The sequence below is a fragment of the Rhinoderma darwinii genome, chromosome 2 (assembly GCF_050947455.1).
Source record: "Rhinoderma darwinii isolate aRhiDar2 chromosome 2, aRhiDar2.hap1, whole genome shotgun sequence".
Classification (NCBI taxonomy): domain Eukaryota; kingdom Metazoa; phylum Chordata; class Amphibia; order Anura; family Rhinodermatidae; genus Rhinoderma; species Rhinoderma darwinii.
In genome coordinates, this window is record NC_134688.1 from 59,019,453 (window position 1) to 59,036,294 (window position 16,842).

Sequence of the window (16,842 nt, forward strand, 5' to 3'; positions counted from 1 at the left end):
ACCATATTCTGAGCCGTAACTTTTTTATTTTTTTGTCAAAAAAGCTGTGGGAGGTCTTGTTTTTTGCGGGACAGGTTGTAGTTTTTATTGGTACTATTTTGGGGTAAATGCGACTTTTTGATCACTTTTTATTCTATATCTTGGGAGGGGTGGTAACCAAAAAATAGCGATGCTGACATAGTTTTATGTTTATTTTGTTTGCGCTGTTCACCGTGCAGAAAAATTAACATTATAGTTTCATAGTTTGGGTCGTTACAAACACGGTGATACAAAATATGTGTACTTTTTTTTAACGTTTTCATTTTTTCCCTATAATAAATTACTTATTATAGGAAAACAAAAACTTTTATTTTTACACTTTTCTAAAACATTTTTATTAACTTTTTTTTTAACTTTTTACACTTTATTCTTTTGTTTATTAACTTTTTTTTTACTTTTTACACGTTATTTTTTTTACTTGAAGCTCTGATCGCTGCTAGAATACATTCCACTACCTAGGTTACAGTCACTCTGACAGTTAGTCTACGAGGATCAGCGAGACGCTGGTCCTCATAGGCTTCCATACATGGCAGACCCGGAGGCCGTTGCCTAGCCTCCGGATGCCATCACAAGCATCAGCAGCCCCCACGATTGCATGGGGGCTGCTGATGTGCTAAAAACCCCCTACATGCGGAGATCACAATCGAGCCCCGCATGTAACGGGTTAATTGCCGAAATCAGCGACGATGAGCCACTGATCGGCAACACTAGAGTGTCAGCTGTCGGGGACAGCTGATCTCCCAGTTCCCGATGCACACCTTGTCGCTGACAGTGTGCATCGGGAACGACACAGTGACTTCCTGTCACTCTGACTGGAAGCCTATCAGGACCAGCCGAAGGTTGGTCCTGATGGACTTCCGTCCATGGCAGACATGGAAGCCATTGTTTGGCTTCCGTTTGCCATACTAACTATCGGCAAACCCTGCGATTTCGGACTGGGGTCTGCCGATATGCTAGAAACCCCTAAAATTCGGCGATTGCAACCGATCGCCGAATTTAAGGGGTTAATTCGCCGAAATCAGCGGCAAGAGTGGCTGGCAAGAGTGGAGTATCAGCTGTCGGCGACAGCTGACCTCCCGGTTCCCGGTGCACACTGTCGCCGACTGTGTGCACCGGAAAAAACTCAGTAACTGTACGTCCTCGTGCGGGAAGTAACCTCCCGCGACGACGTACAGTTACTTACTCGTGTGGATAGGGGTTAAGATATCCAAACCCCTCCTTCTCCTGGCACTAGCCAGAAGAAGGGAGCGGGGATTGTGTGAGGACACTAGAGGAGAGTGTGTCCACCCCAAATTTGCAGCATAAATCAATGAGGTTGCTTTACCACAGTGACCATGCTGCAATTTTGAGAACTGCTTCCTCTAGTGGCCAGCACATGGAAATGTTATAAATTAGAATCTAACTTATAATATTTCCTGACTCGTGAAAAAGTTTACAAAATTAAAACAATGTGTAATCACTGAAATACTAATTGTTTAACTGAAAAAAAAATTAATAATAATTTCTAGCGACACATTCCCTTTAAGCTGGAGATAGTTGGTCAGAATTTTTTTTTCTATAATACTAAAAGAATGCTATCCTTGGTAAATGCTGCAATCATAGGGCTTACTGTACTGCTGTCCAAGAAAAATACTTGTGGGGCAATGCAGATGCCCAATATTTCACTCAATATGAACAATTGTTCTTAGGAACATTTTTTAAAATTTTTTTGAGTCTCTTGCACGATGAGTGTGCCAATTGCAAAAGCAAAACAAAATACTTTTTATATTGTTGCCATGGTAAGACTGGCCCACCAATGTACTAGAGGATCCTCCGGTGGGTCCAGCAGAAGACCACCGCATTTGAAGGTGACTATTATAGCCACAATGTTACTTCATGTAAATAGTAAGGGTATGTTCACACACAAACTCAAAAACGTCTCAAAATACGGAGCTGTTTTCAAGGGAAAACAGCTCCTGATTTTCAGACGTTTTTTTGGCCACTCACGATTTTCGCTGCGTTTTTTGCTGCGTTTTTTACGGCCGTTTTTGGAGCTGTTTTCAATAGAGTCAATGAAAAACGGCTCCAAAAACGTCCCAAGAATTGACCTGCACTTCTTCGCGGCCGTTTTTTTACGCGGCTGTTTTTCAAAACGGCTGCATAAAAAAGCGGCCCATCGGAACAGAATGAAGTTTTTCCCATTGCAATGGGCAGATGTTTGGAGGTGTTCTGCTTCCGATTTTTCAGCCGTTTTTCCGCCGTTTATGGCCCGAAAAACGGCCGAAAATAGCTTGTGTGAACATACCCTAAGTGGAAGGGATTGTCCAATAGCATTGCTTTTTGCTAACAAGTTTTGTTTTATACGAAGGGTGAATATTGGTCGGATATAGGGGTTTCTTGGGAGGGATAAATCCCTTCAATACATAGAGAAAACAAGCAATTTTGGAATCCAAATGAAATTTATACACCCCTTAATGATCTTAAAATCAGTGAAATAGGCCATACTTACTGACACAAGGGCAGGTACATACACCAGTTCCCAGCAGGATGCAGACAAGCCACAATGCTACATAGAGGGAGATTGCTCAGGTGCAAAATACTGATGAACATCCACCCACCCACCTACTATTCATGAGGAGGGGGTGGCAGCTTAGTATTCTCATTGCACAGAGATAAGGCTGCTATAAGTTTGCCAGTCGCTCGGTAACTTCTTGTGCATCATGCTGGCTTATAGCCTACTCATTACAACTATACTATTAGATCAGGCGGGCTGCCCAGCACCTTCTATGTGTGCCGCACTAAGTACTGACTCACTGCACTACCCCAACACTGCAAGGCCAAATGATCTAATTTAAAACATACATTCTTCCTAGCACTCCATTAGGACCAGTGGTATATGTAGAACAAACTCATGAGTCGGGTATTTTAATGTAGCAATTTCACGTTTCATATAAAACTTTTATACATTGCCTTGCCTTGACTCTGTTTTTTCATGTTGTGTTGCATTACAACTTTAATTAAAATGGATTTTTAGGCGTTTGGAACCATTTGCCTACCACTTTGAATATTTCTTAGTGTGAAACAAACAATTAAGCAAAAAAAAAAAAAAATTGAGATATTTTTAATGTGCATAAGTATTGAACCCCTGAAAATCTATACTTTGGGGAGCCACCTTTTGCTGCAATTACAGATGCAAGTCCCTTGCGGTATGTCTCTATTATCTTAGCATATCTAGACACTGGGATTTTTGCTGATTCTTTCAGACAAAACTGCTCCAACTCCATTAAGTTAGATGGGTTGTGTTGGTGTACAGCGTCTACAAGTCATGCCACAGATTTTAATTATATCAAGTTCTGGACTTCGGCTCGGCCATTACAAGACATTGACATGTCTCCCCTTAAACCACTCCAGTGTAGCTTTTGTCAGTAAGTTTATGGTCATTGTTCTACTGGAAAGTGAACCTCCATCCCAGTCTTAAATCTCTGGCAGACTAAAAGAGAATTTCCTCAAGAATTACCCTGTATTTACTGCTATCCATATTTCCTTCAATTCTGGATAGTTTCCCAGTCCCTGCCTATAAAAAGCATCCCCTCATCATGATGCTGCCACTACCATGCTTCAACGTGGCAATGGTATTCTTGGAGCGATGAGAAGTGTTGCGTTTACTCGGCACATAGCGCCTGCCACATGCTGTTTGGTGAACTTAAAATGTGCTTTCTCAGGATTTTCTTCAAGTAATGTTTTTTTTTTTTCAGGCCACTCTTCCATAAAGTCTCACTCTCTGGAGTGTACGGCTCAAAGTGATCCTATGGACAGATACTTCCATCTTGGCTGTGGTACTTTGGAGTTTCTTCGGTGTTATCTTTGGTGTCTTATTGAATATCTGATTAATACCCTCCTTGCCCAGTCTGTGAGTTTTGGTGGGAGGCCTACTCTTGTCAGGTTTGAGGTTGTGCCATTTACTTTACATTTTGCTGTAATGAATTTTAAGGTACCTTGTAAGATGTTCAAAGTTACAAAGTTAGGAATATTTTTTTTATAACCCAACCCTGATCAATACTTCTTCACACCTTTGTCTCTGACCTGTTTGGAGAGCTCTTTGGTCTTCATGTTGCTTCAGAACAGGTGTATTTATACTGACATCATGTGACACTTTAGGACGACCTTATTTAACTAATTATGTCACTTCTGAAGGTAATTGGTTTCACCAGACCTTATTTAAAGAGGCTCTGTCACCAGATTATAAGTATCTCCTACATAATCTGATCGGCGCTGTAATGTAGCAGTGGTTTTTATTTTGAAATCATTTTTGAGCAAGTTATGAGCAATTTTAGATTTATGCTAATGACTTTCTTAATAGACAACTGGGCGTGTTTTTACTTTTTACCAACTGGGCGTTGTACAGAGAAGTGTATGACGCTGACCAATCAGTGACCAATCAGTGACCAATCAGCGTCATACACTTCTCATTGTTCCAGCCCAGCTTCTTTCACTACACAATCACACTGTAACAAAGAGAAGTATATGACGCTGAATGGTCGCTGATTGGCAGTATATCCCCGCACCGAACACACTGCAGGGAGCCGGGCTCCTAGCATCATAGTTATCTATGACGCCAGGAGTCCCTGCCTCGCTGCCGGACAACTATCCCGTACTGTAATCATGTTTTCAGTATGGGACAATAGTTCCTCGGAGAGGCAGTGACACCTAGCGTCATACATAACTATGATGCTAGGAGCCCGGCTCCCTGCAGTGTGTTCGGTGCGGGGAAATACTGCCGACATACGGACCGTATATCACGGACCGAACATACTCGTGTGAATTAGGCCTTACTGGTGTTTCCGTTTATAATGTGGGGGTACATGTAAGCAGGGCAGAGTACTTCAGGGGCATAGTCAGGTGGTATAATAATTGGGTAAATTAATCCATAGATGTGAGTTACGCTGTGAAGAATCCTTCCTGCACAGGCCGGTGTTGCACTGATAAATGGTGTCCTTACTTATCCCTCTTTTGGTCCACACTCCGCACCTTTGCAGTTTGGGAAATTTTGCTGGGAAAGCGTTGTCCTGGTATAATACGGGCACCCTCGCTTCCAGCAGATATGTTTGGGCCTACCCTTCCTGGTTCCCTAATTTTAGAGCCTTGATAATTCGCCTCTTGAAACAGAAGAAACTTTCCCCTCGGGCCGGCACAACTGCATATTTTTATTTCCTGACTTATTGGAGCCTTAAGCAATTTTATTTCTTTATAGACGTAGTGGTATGAGGGCTGTTTTTGGCAGGACGAGCTGTAGTTTTTATTGCTACCATTTTGGAGTACATGCGACTTTTTGATCACTTGTTATCTTATTTTTTGGAGGCGAGGTAATAAAAAAACAGCAATTCTGGCATTGTTTTTGTTTTTTTTATACAGCGTTCACCATGCATTATAAACTACATGTTAACTTTATTCTGCGGGTTAGTAAGATTCCGGCGATACCAAATTTATAGCACTTATTTATGTTTTAGGGTAAGGCCACACGGTGCAGTCACGGTGAGTTTATGTTGCGTTTTTAAACCGCAGCAAGTTATTTTTCAATAGAAGTCAATGGTGAACTGTTTGTTATGGACAGACGGCTGCTATTATATTACAATGTGTTTTTTGTGCAGTTAACAACATCTTCATAATGTCCGACCGCATGCAGTTAATGACCGCGCTGCCAAAGTTGTTGCTGAACTGCTTGCGTTTTAGCCAACAGTTCAGCAATGTATTGTAATGAACTATATACAGGAAGCACCTAACAAACTTCAACACGGGTGAAAACTATGTCCATCAATTATTTCCTTTAAAAACGCAACAAAACTGCAGCATTACAGAGACAAAAAAACGCATGCAGTTGACCGCATGCGGTTTTCAAACGCAACAAAACCCGCAACAAAACCACGTCAACGACGCACCGTGTGGCCTTACCCTTACAACTTTTTGCACAATAAAATTACTTTTGTAAAAAGAATGTATTTTTTCTGTCGCCAAGTTGTGAGAACCATAACGTTTTAATTTTTTCGACGACAGTCGCCAGCCCTGATTGCATGGCAGGGCTGGTGATCTGCAGGCAACCTCTAAAATGCAGCGATCGCTTCCGATCGCTGCATCTAAGTTGTCAATGGCAGGGATTGGAGCTAGCTCCGGTTCCTGCCGTTACAGGTGGATGTCAGCTGTAACATACAGCTGACATCCACCGCTGATGACACTGACTCAGCTCCTGAGCCGGCACTATCTTGCCGTTGACTACCGAAGCCTTTCAGACCCCACCGCAGGCTGGTCTTGGAAGGTCTTCGTGTTAGGCATACTGGGAGGCCAGTAATAGGCCTCTGGTTGCCATTGCAGCCACCGGAACCCCTGCAATTTTATTACAGAAGTTCCGATGAGCTGCAAACAACTTAAATACAGCGATCGCTTTTGACCACTGCATTTAAGGGGTTAATGGCGGGAAACGGAGCAAACTTTGGTCCTCGCCATTAAATTATTTTTATTTAAAGAGGCTCTGTCACCAGATTTTGCAGCCCCTATCTGCTATTGCAGCAGATAGGCGCTGCAATGGAGATTACAGTACACCCACTTGGACTTTTGCAAGCCTCATTTGCATAACTACAAAAATGGTCATAACTTGGCCAAAAATGCTCGTTTTTTAAAAATAAAATAAAAACGTTACTGTAATCTACATTGCAGCACCGATCTGCTGCAATAGCAGATAGGGGCTGCAAAATCTGGTGACAGAGCCTCTTTAAGCCAATAAAAAGTTATTTTGGAATGAATTTTTCTTTTTATACCAGAAAATTACTTGTTCTATATACTAGTGTATGATTTGGTCATGTAAAAATGCGATTAACTAATAAAACCTGAAAAAATAAAAGTCGTGTACCATGAAATTTATGGCATTAATATGAAATGTTCCCCCCCCCCTCATACAAAGCCCCTTCTCCGTGGGACCTTCACCATTCACCTAATTAATTCCACATGCACACGACCTTATTATAGATTTGTGTTTTACAGATCCATAATATGATGCCTATACAATTCAATGGATACAGGAACAGGTAACAGGGCACGGGTAACAACTGGAACGGGAAACACTAAGGGACCATTTGCAAGACAGACTGGGAAAACTAACAACGCTCAGGCAAGGATTAGAAGGCCAGGGGCCTTCTTATAGACCAGGAAATCGTGGCAGTTGATGATGATTACGATTTCCTATTTGCACGCGCTGGCCCTTTAAGGCCGGGCGCGAGCGTGCGCGTGCACCCTACGGGACACAGCCGAACGGAGCGGAAGTGAGCGCTGGCGTCTCCTAGGAGGGAGACGGAGACTAGCGCTCACAGATCCATGGCTGCGGGCGTCGGGAGGTGAGTAAACCCGACGTCTCACGGCCATGGACGCTACAGTATCCCCCCTCTTACGCCCCCTCTTCTTGGGGCCAGAGTGAGAGAGGAACTTTTTAATAAGAGCAGGAGCGCTGAGGTTCTCTTCTTGCTCCCAGGACCTCTCCTCAGGACCAAACCCTCTCCAGTCCACCAAATAGAAAGTCCTTCCTCCTACCCTTTTGCAGTCCAGGATCTCTTTTACCTCGAATACAGTAGAAGGACCGCAGGAAGCAACTGTGGAACTAGAAGTCTTGCTGTAGCGGTTCAGGACCACTGGTTTCAGGAGGGACACATGGAAGAAGTTAGGGATTCTGAGGGTAGGAGGCAGCCGCAGCTTCTAGGAGACAGGGTTGATTTGTTGCAGGATCTTGAAAGGATCAAGGAACCTGGGAGCAAACTTGTATGAAGGCACCCTCAAGCGAATGTTCCGAGAGGACAGCCAGACTTTAATGGGATAAACTAACAATGCTCAGGCAAGGATCAGAAGTGCTGGGGCCTTCTTATAGAAAAGGAAATCATGGGCCGTTGATGATGATGATTTCCTGATGTGCGCTCTCTGGCCCTTTAAGGCCAGGCACGAGCTTGCGCGCGCACCCTACGGGACGCATCAGAATGGAGCGGAAGTGAGCGCTGGCGTCTCCTAGGAAGGTGACGGGGACCAGCGCTCACGGATCCATGGCTGCGGGCGTCGGGAGGTGAGTAAACCCGACGACCCGTGGCCATCGACGCTACAGTATCCCCACTCTTATGCCCCCTCTTCTTGGGGCCAGAGCGAGAGACACATTTTTTAATAAGAGCAGGAGCACTGAGGTTCTCCTCTGGCTCCCATGACCTCTCCTTAGGACAAAACCCTCTCCAGTCCACCAAATAGAAAGTCCTTCCTCCTACCCTTTTGCAGTCCAGGATCTCCCTCACCTCGAACACATCAGAAGAACCGCTGGGAGCAACTGTGGAACTAGAAGTCTTGCTGTAGCGGTTCAGGACCACTGGCTTCAGGAGGGACACATGAAAGGAGTTGGGGATTCTGAGGGTAGGAGGCAACCGCAGCTTATAGGAGACATGGTTTATTTGTTGCAGAATTTCGAAAGGACCAAGGAACCTGGGAGAAAACTTGTATAAGGGTACCTTCAAACGAATGTTCCGAGAGGACAGCCAGACTTTGGTGCCCGGAAGATACTGAGGCGGCTCTCTTCTCTTTGTATCTGCCTTTTGCTTCATGCAATCGACTGCCAGCAAAATAGAGGACCGGGTCTGTTGCCAGATTTGCAGAAAGTCCCCATATGCAGAGTCAGCAGCGGGTACCTGAGATGAAGTCGACACTGGAAGAGGGACTCTAGGATGTTGACTGTACACAATGTGAAATGGAGTGTAAGCAGTAGATTCACTTGTGTGGTTGTTGTATCAGAACTTGGCCCATGGAAAAAGTTGTACCCAGTTATCGTGCTGTGAAGAGATGAAGTGGCGGAGATAATTCTCCATGATCTGGTTGATCCTCCCAACATGCCCATTGGACTGGGGGTGATAGGCTGAGGAAAAGTCCAATCTCACATACAGGAGTTTACAGAGGGCTCTCCAGAACTTTGAGGTAAACTGAACCCCCCGGTCGGACACAACATGAAGAGGCAAGCCATGCAAGTGAAAGATGTGTTGAATGAAGAGACTCGCGAGTCGGGGAGCAGAAGGTAGGCCGTTCAGCGGGATAAAATGTGCCATCTTAGAGAACCGGTCCACCACCACCCAGACAGTGTTGCATCCTGCTGATTGGGGAAGGTCTGTGACAAAGTCCATTGCAATGTGCTGCCAGGGGGCATTGGGTACAGGCAGAGGTTGAAGCAGGCCGGCAGGCTTGGAGTGAGCAAGTTTGTTAGAAGCACACACCGTGCAAGAAGAGACAAAGTCCAGAACATCTTTAGGTAGCGTGGGCCACCAGAAGTGATGAGCAATCAGGTCTCGGTACTTACGGACACCAGCGTGCCCAGCCAGTTTAGTACTGTCCCTAGTGGAGAATTCTTCTCCTGTCCGCCAACCGAACAAAAGTCCTCCCCGGAGGGATGTCTCTAACCTGCAGAGGATTAACAGAGACAATGCAGGACGGGTCTATGATAGTCTGAAGGGACTCCACCGTGTTTTCCGTCTCAAACGATCTGGACAGGTCATCAGCCTTCACATTCTTGTCAGCGGGACGATAGTGGAGCAGAAATTGGAAACGGGTGAAGAACAGCGACCACCTGGCTTGACGGGCATTTAGTCGTTGAGCGGACTGAAGGTAGGTAAGGTTCTTGTGGTCGGTGTAGGTCAGGATCGGGTGAGCTGCGCCCTCTAGAAGATGTCTCCACTCCTCCAGAGCCAATTTGATGGCCAGTAGCTCACGATCTCCAATAAAGTAATTGAACTCAGCAGAAGAAAAAGTCTTGAGTAGTAGCCACATACTACTGCCTTTCCTTTGGAGCTCCTCTGGAACAGAAGTGCACCTGCACCAAGAGAAAGCGTCCACCTCCAATGAGAACTGCCGAGATACGTCAGGATGATGGAGGATCGAAGCTGAAGTGCAGGCTTTCTTGAGGCTAATGAAAGCGGACTCTGCCTCTGGAGTCCATACCTTGGCATTCACACCCTTCTTGGTAAGGGTAGAGATGGGAGCTGTCAGAGATTAAAAGTTTGGATTAAACTGCCGATAGAAATTGGCGAATCCCAGGAACCGCTGTATGGCCCTTAGGCCTTGAGGACGTGGCCATTCCAGGACAGACTTTAGTTTCAAAGGATCCATCTTAAGACCTTCATCCGAGATGATGTAGCCCAGGAAGGGCAAAAACCTATTTTCAAAGACGCACTTCTCTAACTTGGCATATAAGCAATTCTCTCTTAGTCGCTGAAGAACTTGACGGACATGCCTCCGATGGGTCATCAGATCTGGGGAGAAAATCAAAATATCATCGAGATAAACTACAACACACATATAGAGGAGATCTCGGAAAATATCATTGATGAATTCCTGAAATACTGCGGGAGCGTTACATAGTCTGAAGGGCATCACTAAGTATTCGTAGTGCCCATCACTAGAAAATTTTTTGGCTCCTTGTATGCGATCAAACAGCTTGGTTATAAGTGGCAGCGGGTATTTGTTCTTGACTGTGATCTGGTTGAGCCCACGGTAGTCAATGCAGGGTCGAAGAGATCCATCTCTGTTCTTAACGAAGAAGAAGCCGGCCCCAGCCGGGGAGGAAGATTTTTGTATAAAACCCCTCTCCAAATTCTCCTTGATATAGGCTGACAAAGATAAAGTCTCTGGCAAGGAGAGAGGATATACCCGTCCACGGGGAAGAGAAGCATTAGGAACCAGTTCAATGGGACAGTCATAATTCCGATGTGGAGGCAACATCTCAGCTTCTCGTTTGCAGAAGACATACGCAAAACTGGCATACTGAGATGGTAGACTGGAGAGTGATTGAGGCAGAGAGGGCATAACAGGACGGACTTGTGACAGGCAATGGCTATGGCATCTGGAACCCCATTGAAGAACTTCTCTGGAACTCCAGTGAAGAACCGGGGCGTGTAGGCGAAGCCATGGCAGACCCAGCAGGATTGATAGCCTTAGGTAGTACCGGGAAGGCAATCTGCTCCGAGAGAATAGCTCTGACCCGTAGTATCAACTGCTCCGTGATGAGCATAATCGGATCGGACAATGGTAGACCATTCACAGAGGCAACAGCCAGGGGTCTCTCCAGATGGACTGTGGGTAGACCTAAACGATCCACGAGATCCTGCTGGATAAAATTAGCAGCCGCTCCAGAGTCAAGATAGGCGGAGGAAGGATGTGACGTCTCTCTGGAGATGATTGCTTCTCCAACCAACCCTAGGTACTGGAGTTTCCCGGTTTAGGTGGGCATTGGCACACAAAATGACCCTTAAGGCCACAATACATACATAGCCCAGAGGAGCGTCTGCGCTGCTTCTCCTGTTCCGATAACCGGACTCTGTCTCCCTACATGGGTTCTTCAGGTAGTGCACTAGAGGAAGGCAATAGTGGTCTCTGGACCGAGGGTGCATGTCTGTGGACCCGGCTCTCCTGTCGAACCTCTTGAGTGCGCCCCCAGATTCTCATATCAACCCGGGTGGCTAACAGGATGAGGGCATCCAAGGTAGAAGGAAGGTCACGGGCTGCCAGTTCGTCATTGATGTGAGAGGACAGTCCCTGCCAGAGGTCGCCACCAGTGCCTCACTGTTCCATACCAGCTCGGCTGCAAGGGTACGGAAGGAGATAGCATACTCCCCTACTGTGGAACCCTCTTGCTTGATGGTCAACAGAGTAGCTGCGGCAGAGGATGTTCGACCCGGCTCCTCGAACACGGCAAAAAAAGGACTGCAGGAACAAGGCTAGGTCCGAGGATACAGGTCCTTGTTGCTCCAAGATTGGGTTCGCCCATGCGAGGGCCTTGCCAGCAAGAAGGGAGATGATAAATGCTACCTTGGCCTCCTCGGAGGGGAAGAGATGAGCCCGTAGCCTAAAATGAACCGTGCATTGATTAATAAATCCTCTACATGCTCTGGGATCACCGTCGTAGTGAGGAGGAAGAGGCAGATTAACTGTGGATCCGGAACAAATAGGAGGAGCAATGGGCAGTGGCACAGCAACAGCCTCAGGAGGAAGAACCGGAGGTGGAACAGTGAGTAGATCCAGATGGACCATGATAGTATTTACCGCCTCAAGGAGTTGATCCTGATGTGTGCAAAGGTCATGCATCTCCTTCTGTATCTTCTGGACTGCGGTCTTGGGCTGGCCAGCGGGTTCCATGGCCTGAGCGTACTGTCACGGTCACAGGTTATGTGGACCCACTAGGCCGCTTTGCCGTAGCAGAGAGGCAGCTGACCAGGTCACAGTCTATACGAAAGTTAATAGTAGATAGTAACACTTGGGTACCTGAACTAGTCCAGACGGTGGCTGTGGCTTCAGCACGGATGGAGGTCGGTGCAGCAGGTAGCGCCAGACGTGGCGGGCAGTATCCGATGTGGCAGAAGACACTGAACAGAAGACACTGGGCGTGGCAGAAGACACTGGACGTGGCAAACGACACGACGTGGCAAGCGACAGCAGGTGCAGTGGACACGACTCCAACACTAGTAGGCACAGGAACAAGAACAGCACGGGATACAGGAACAGGTAACAGGGCACAGGTAACAACTGGAACGGGAAACACTAAGGGACCATTTGCAAGACAGACTGGGATAAACTAACAATGCTCAGGCAAGGATCAGAAGGGCTGGGGCCTTCTTATAGACCAGGAAATCTTGGGCCGTTGATGATGATGATTTCCTGATGTGCGCATGCTGGCCCTTTAAGGACACAGCAGAACAGAGCGGAAGTGAGCGTTGGCGTCTCCTAGGAAGGAGACGGGGACCAGCGCTCACGGATCCATGGCTGCGAGCGTCGGGAGGTGAGTAAACCCGACGGCCTGTGGCCATGGACGCTACACAGGGTCTATGTACATTGCCATGTACATAAGCCCTGAGGTCTCTTCCACATGAGCGTAAGGGTATGTTCACACGCCGAGTCAAAAACGGCTTAAAATTACAAAGCTGTTTTCAGAGAAAACAGCCTCTGGTTTTTCAGCCGTTTTTGTAGCAGAAAACGTTTTTCCAGGTTTTTTTTTAGACGTTTTTGGAGCTGTTTTTCTACTGACACAATGAAAAACAGCTCCAAAAACAGTTTAAGAAGTGACATGTTACTTTTTTTTATGCATTTTTTTCCGTGCAGTTTTTTCAAACGGCTGCGTAAAAAAACGCCCCTTCTGAATGGAATGCAGTTTTTCCCATTGAAATCAATGGGCAGATGATTGTAGGCATTCAACTTTAGTTTTTTCAGGAGTTTTTCGAGGCGTTTACGCGTGAAAATACCCTCATACAGCTCCATACAACCTCTATAGGTTCCTACAAGAGGTGTAAATTAAAATCTCTTGGACCCAAAGAGAAATCTGTAGCAGGACTCCCACCTACCACCTGCTATTTATAATACTGGTGTCTTCTTATGTAGCATAGGGTTCTTTGTCTCCAGGGGCGTATCTAAAGGCTCATGGGCCCTGATGCAAGAATTCAGTTTGGACCTCTCCACAACACCACCAGACCCCTGCGCACGCCTATGCCCAGCCGCATTGCCCGACAGACCCCATGGATACCCCACAGTATAATGCCCACATAGTTGCCCCCACACAGTATAATGCTCCCCATAGCTACCCCCACAATATAATGCCCCCATAGCTGCCCCCACACAGTATAATGCTCCCCATAGCTGCCCCCACACAGTATAATGCCCCCACAGCTGCCCCACATAGTATAATGCCCCCCATAGCTGCCACCCACACAGTATAATGCCCCCATAGCTACCCCCAAAGTATAATGCCCCCATAGCTGCCCACACACAGTAGAATGCCCCCCCAAAGCTGCCCTGACCCAGTATATTGCTCACCATAGCTGGCCAACACAGTAAAATGCCCCCATAGCTGCCCCACACAGTATATTGCTCCCCATAGCTGCCCAACACAATATAATGCTCCCCATAGCTGCCCCCACAGTATAAAGCCCCCATAGCGGCCCCCATAGTATATTGCCACCCATAGCTGCCCCCACAGTATAATGCCTCCCCATAGCTGCCCCACAATATAATGCCCCCATAGCTGCCCCATACGTTATAATGCCCCCATAGCTGCACCATACAGAATAATGCCACCATAGCTGCCCCCACAGTATATTGCCACCCATAGCTGCCCCATATAATATAATGTCCCCATAGCTGTCCCCACAGTATATTGCCACCCATAGCTGCCCAATGCAGTATAATGCCCCCATACAATATAATGCCCCCATAGCTGCCCTATACAGTATAATTCCCCCCATAGCTGCCCCCCATACATTATAATGCCCCCATACCGTATAATTCCCTCATACAGTATAATGCCCCTCCATACAGTATAATGCCCCCATAGCTGCCCCATACCGTTTAATGCTCCCTCAGCAGCTACCATATCAGGCCCCCTCCCATACCCAGTATAATGCCTCCATATGTACCTAATCGAAAATAATAACATAATTACTTACCTATCCCTGTTCCCACGACGAGTGGAGGATCCATCTCCTCTTCTGCACTGTGCTGTGAGTGACTCGGCGTGGAATGCTGGAGCAAGGCTTCAGTATTTAAATGAACTGTATCTGCGTGCTGAGGACGCAGATACAGTTGGAAGTGGACCAGCGAGGTCAGCGCTGTGTGGCTGCGGGTCCCCCAAGCTTGGAGGCCTGGTTGCAATTGCGACCGTTGCGACCCCTGTAGCTACGCCACTGTTGGGCTCCCTTAGGGACCAGGGCTGGGGGCAACTGCTACATCTATAGCTACGCCTCTGGGGCTAACATATGAAATCAGAGATTTTTTCTGTCAGTTTTATCGGAATGTGACAGAAAAAAAAACATGGCATGCTCCATCTGATGTCATATTATGGAGAAAATAGCTGCCTAAGGCAGGTCCCAGTGATCTCTGAATTGTTAGGACTTCTTCTGTGCTCTTCAGAAACACATAAAACTCTAAATCTCTGCTATTTTATTGTATAATTGAAATTATAACTCGGAAATTCCTTTTAACAGGTTTATTACTATTGAAAGTCTATGTTAGAAAACATCATGTTCTTAGAATTCTCCCACATTTTTCTCAAGGTTCCTTATTATGCTCATGTGAAAATTGTGTTTTCTAGGAGTTACAGTTTCGTGGGCATTGGGGAACCTTTACATAATATATCTTCCATTCTCATGTGACAAATCTTTTTAACCTCATCAATACCCTTGAGAAGTTCTATAGACGGATCATTTTGAAGGCGAGCGTTCAATTCCTCTATTATTTTCTCTTTTACAGACATTTTAGCACATATTACAAAGGGAAAACCAAATTTTTTCTTGTACTGGGTGTTCAGAAGAGTCAGGATCTCGCGTTCCCTAGAACTAAGGGATGTGAGCCCAGCTTGTCTCTGCTCCTGCTGGGATTCCATTGTTAACGTCCCACTTGTCAATTCTCTCCCGGCCAGGTCAGGATGGCACCTCAAGATACCTTCTTTTCCTATATGAAAATAAAAAAATTCAAAAAGAAAATAAAATTTTTTTTTAGCTTACATTTTGTTATTCATACAATATCCCATATTATGAATGGATTTACCTGTATTTTTCACAGTATCAAGTAAAAGATAGGTTGGCCCTTTTTTTTAGTGCTACCTGTCGGCCTTTGTTGGTAGGGTTGGGATTATATGGCAATAAAAACATTTGGTCCCTACACTGGGTAACCAGGAGAATAATGCAATAAGCTTGTGGAATTTATGGCTTCCCTCAAGCAGAGACAAGATAAGAATTTAAGGATATTTCCAGTCTTTTCAAGCTGAGCCGTTCAAGGCTTTGATGTGTTTCAACCTATAGAGCAATTCCATTCTTATTCTGCTCTGTTTGGTGGAAATGTCCCGGAACTATTGTTGGACACTGCAAAATATTTGCTAAAGCAACTGTATGTTTTTTCACTGTCCCATAGCAGATGGGGTTGTTGATATCCCATTGTCTGCCAAAGTGACCACCATTGCCTTGTCCGCACTGACTTTTAAGATAGTTATATATTGATTTTGCAATATAACTACAACATAATTTCTTTACATTTATAGGAAAAGACAAAAATTGGATCCAGCGTTGGGTTCTTTAGGTCTGTTTAAAATAGGAATCTTCTTCCAAGTTTTATTGGCAAAAGGATAAAAAACAAGTGCGATGAAATGAGAATGACAGCAGCCATGACTAAGGACGCAGCCAGCATCAGAAACGCGTAGGCACCGCTCATATTGCTGTATCATCCCTCTATTTGTACTTGGGAAATCATTCTCATTTCATCACACTTGTTTTTTATCCTTTTGCCAATAAAACTTGGAAGAAGATTCCTATTTTAAACAGACCTAAAGAACCCAACGCTGGATCCAATTTTTGTCTTTTCCTATGCTTGTACGTGTGCCGACACGGGGATCCGTGTGTGAGTGACTCTATACATCCATGACAAGGTGAGCTGCAGGAACCCTCCTATTTTTTCTATCTTTACATTTATATTTTGATCAATAGGGGGACTGTTCTGGGGTTTACCTCCCCAGTCTTCCATTTCCTCTCCCCTGGTTAAACTTGGCGAACATAGGTCTTTTTTTTTAACCATATCAAAGTGTAACTAAACTTTTTAAATACTTTTGACATGTTATAGTGACATGTCAGATTTTTTGATTTGTAGGGGTTCGAGCACTAAGACCCCCACTAATCGCTAAAACAGGGCGGCAGAAGCACTCGAGTGAACATTGTGCTGCTTCATTTCTGAACACCGCTTAATTTCTGAACAGCTTTCTTTGGAAAGCCGAGTGAGCGGTGTATTGACTCA

The 16,842-nt window shown here is 45.6% G+C and overlaps 1 protein-coding gene across 1 annotated transcript in view; it reads right to left on the bottom strand.

Moving 5' to 3' along the window:
* Positions 1 to 15,031: 15,031 nt before the first annotated feature.
* Positions 15,032 to 16,842, bottom strand: part of URAD (ureidoimidazoline (2-oxo-4-hydroxy-4-carboxy-5-) decarboxylase) — a 47,200-nt gene continuing 45,389 nt past the window's right edge. The window contains exon 2 of the mRNA XM_075850022.1: positions 15,032 to 15,510. Within this exon, the coding sequence (XP_075706137.1) occupies positions 15,155 to 15,510 (356 nt within the window). The 3' untranslated portion in view covers positions 15,032 to 15,154. The remainder of the gene's footprint in view (positions 15,511 to 16,842) is intronic.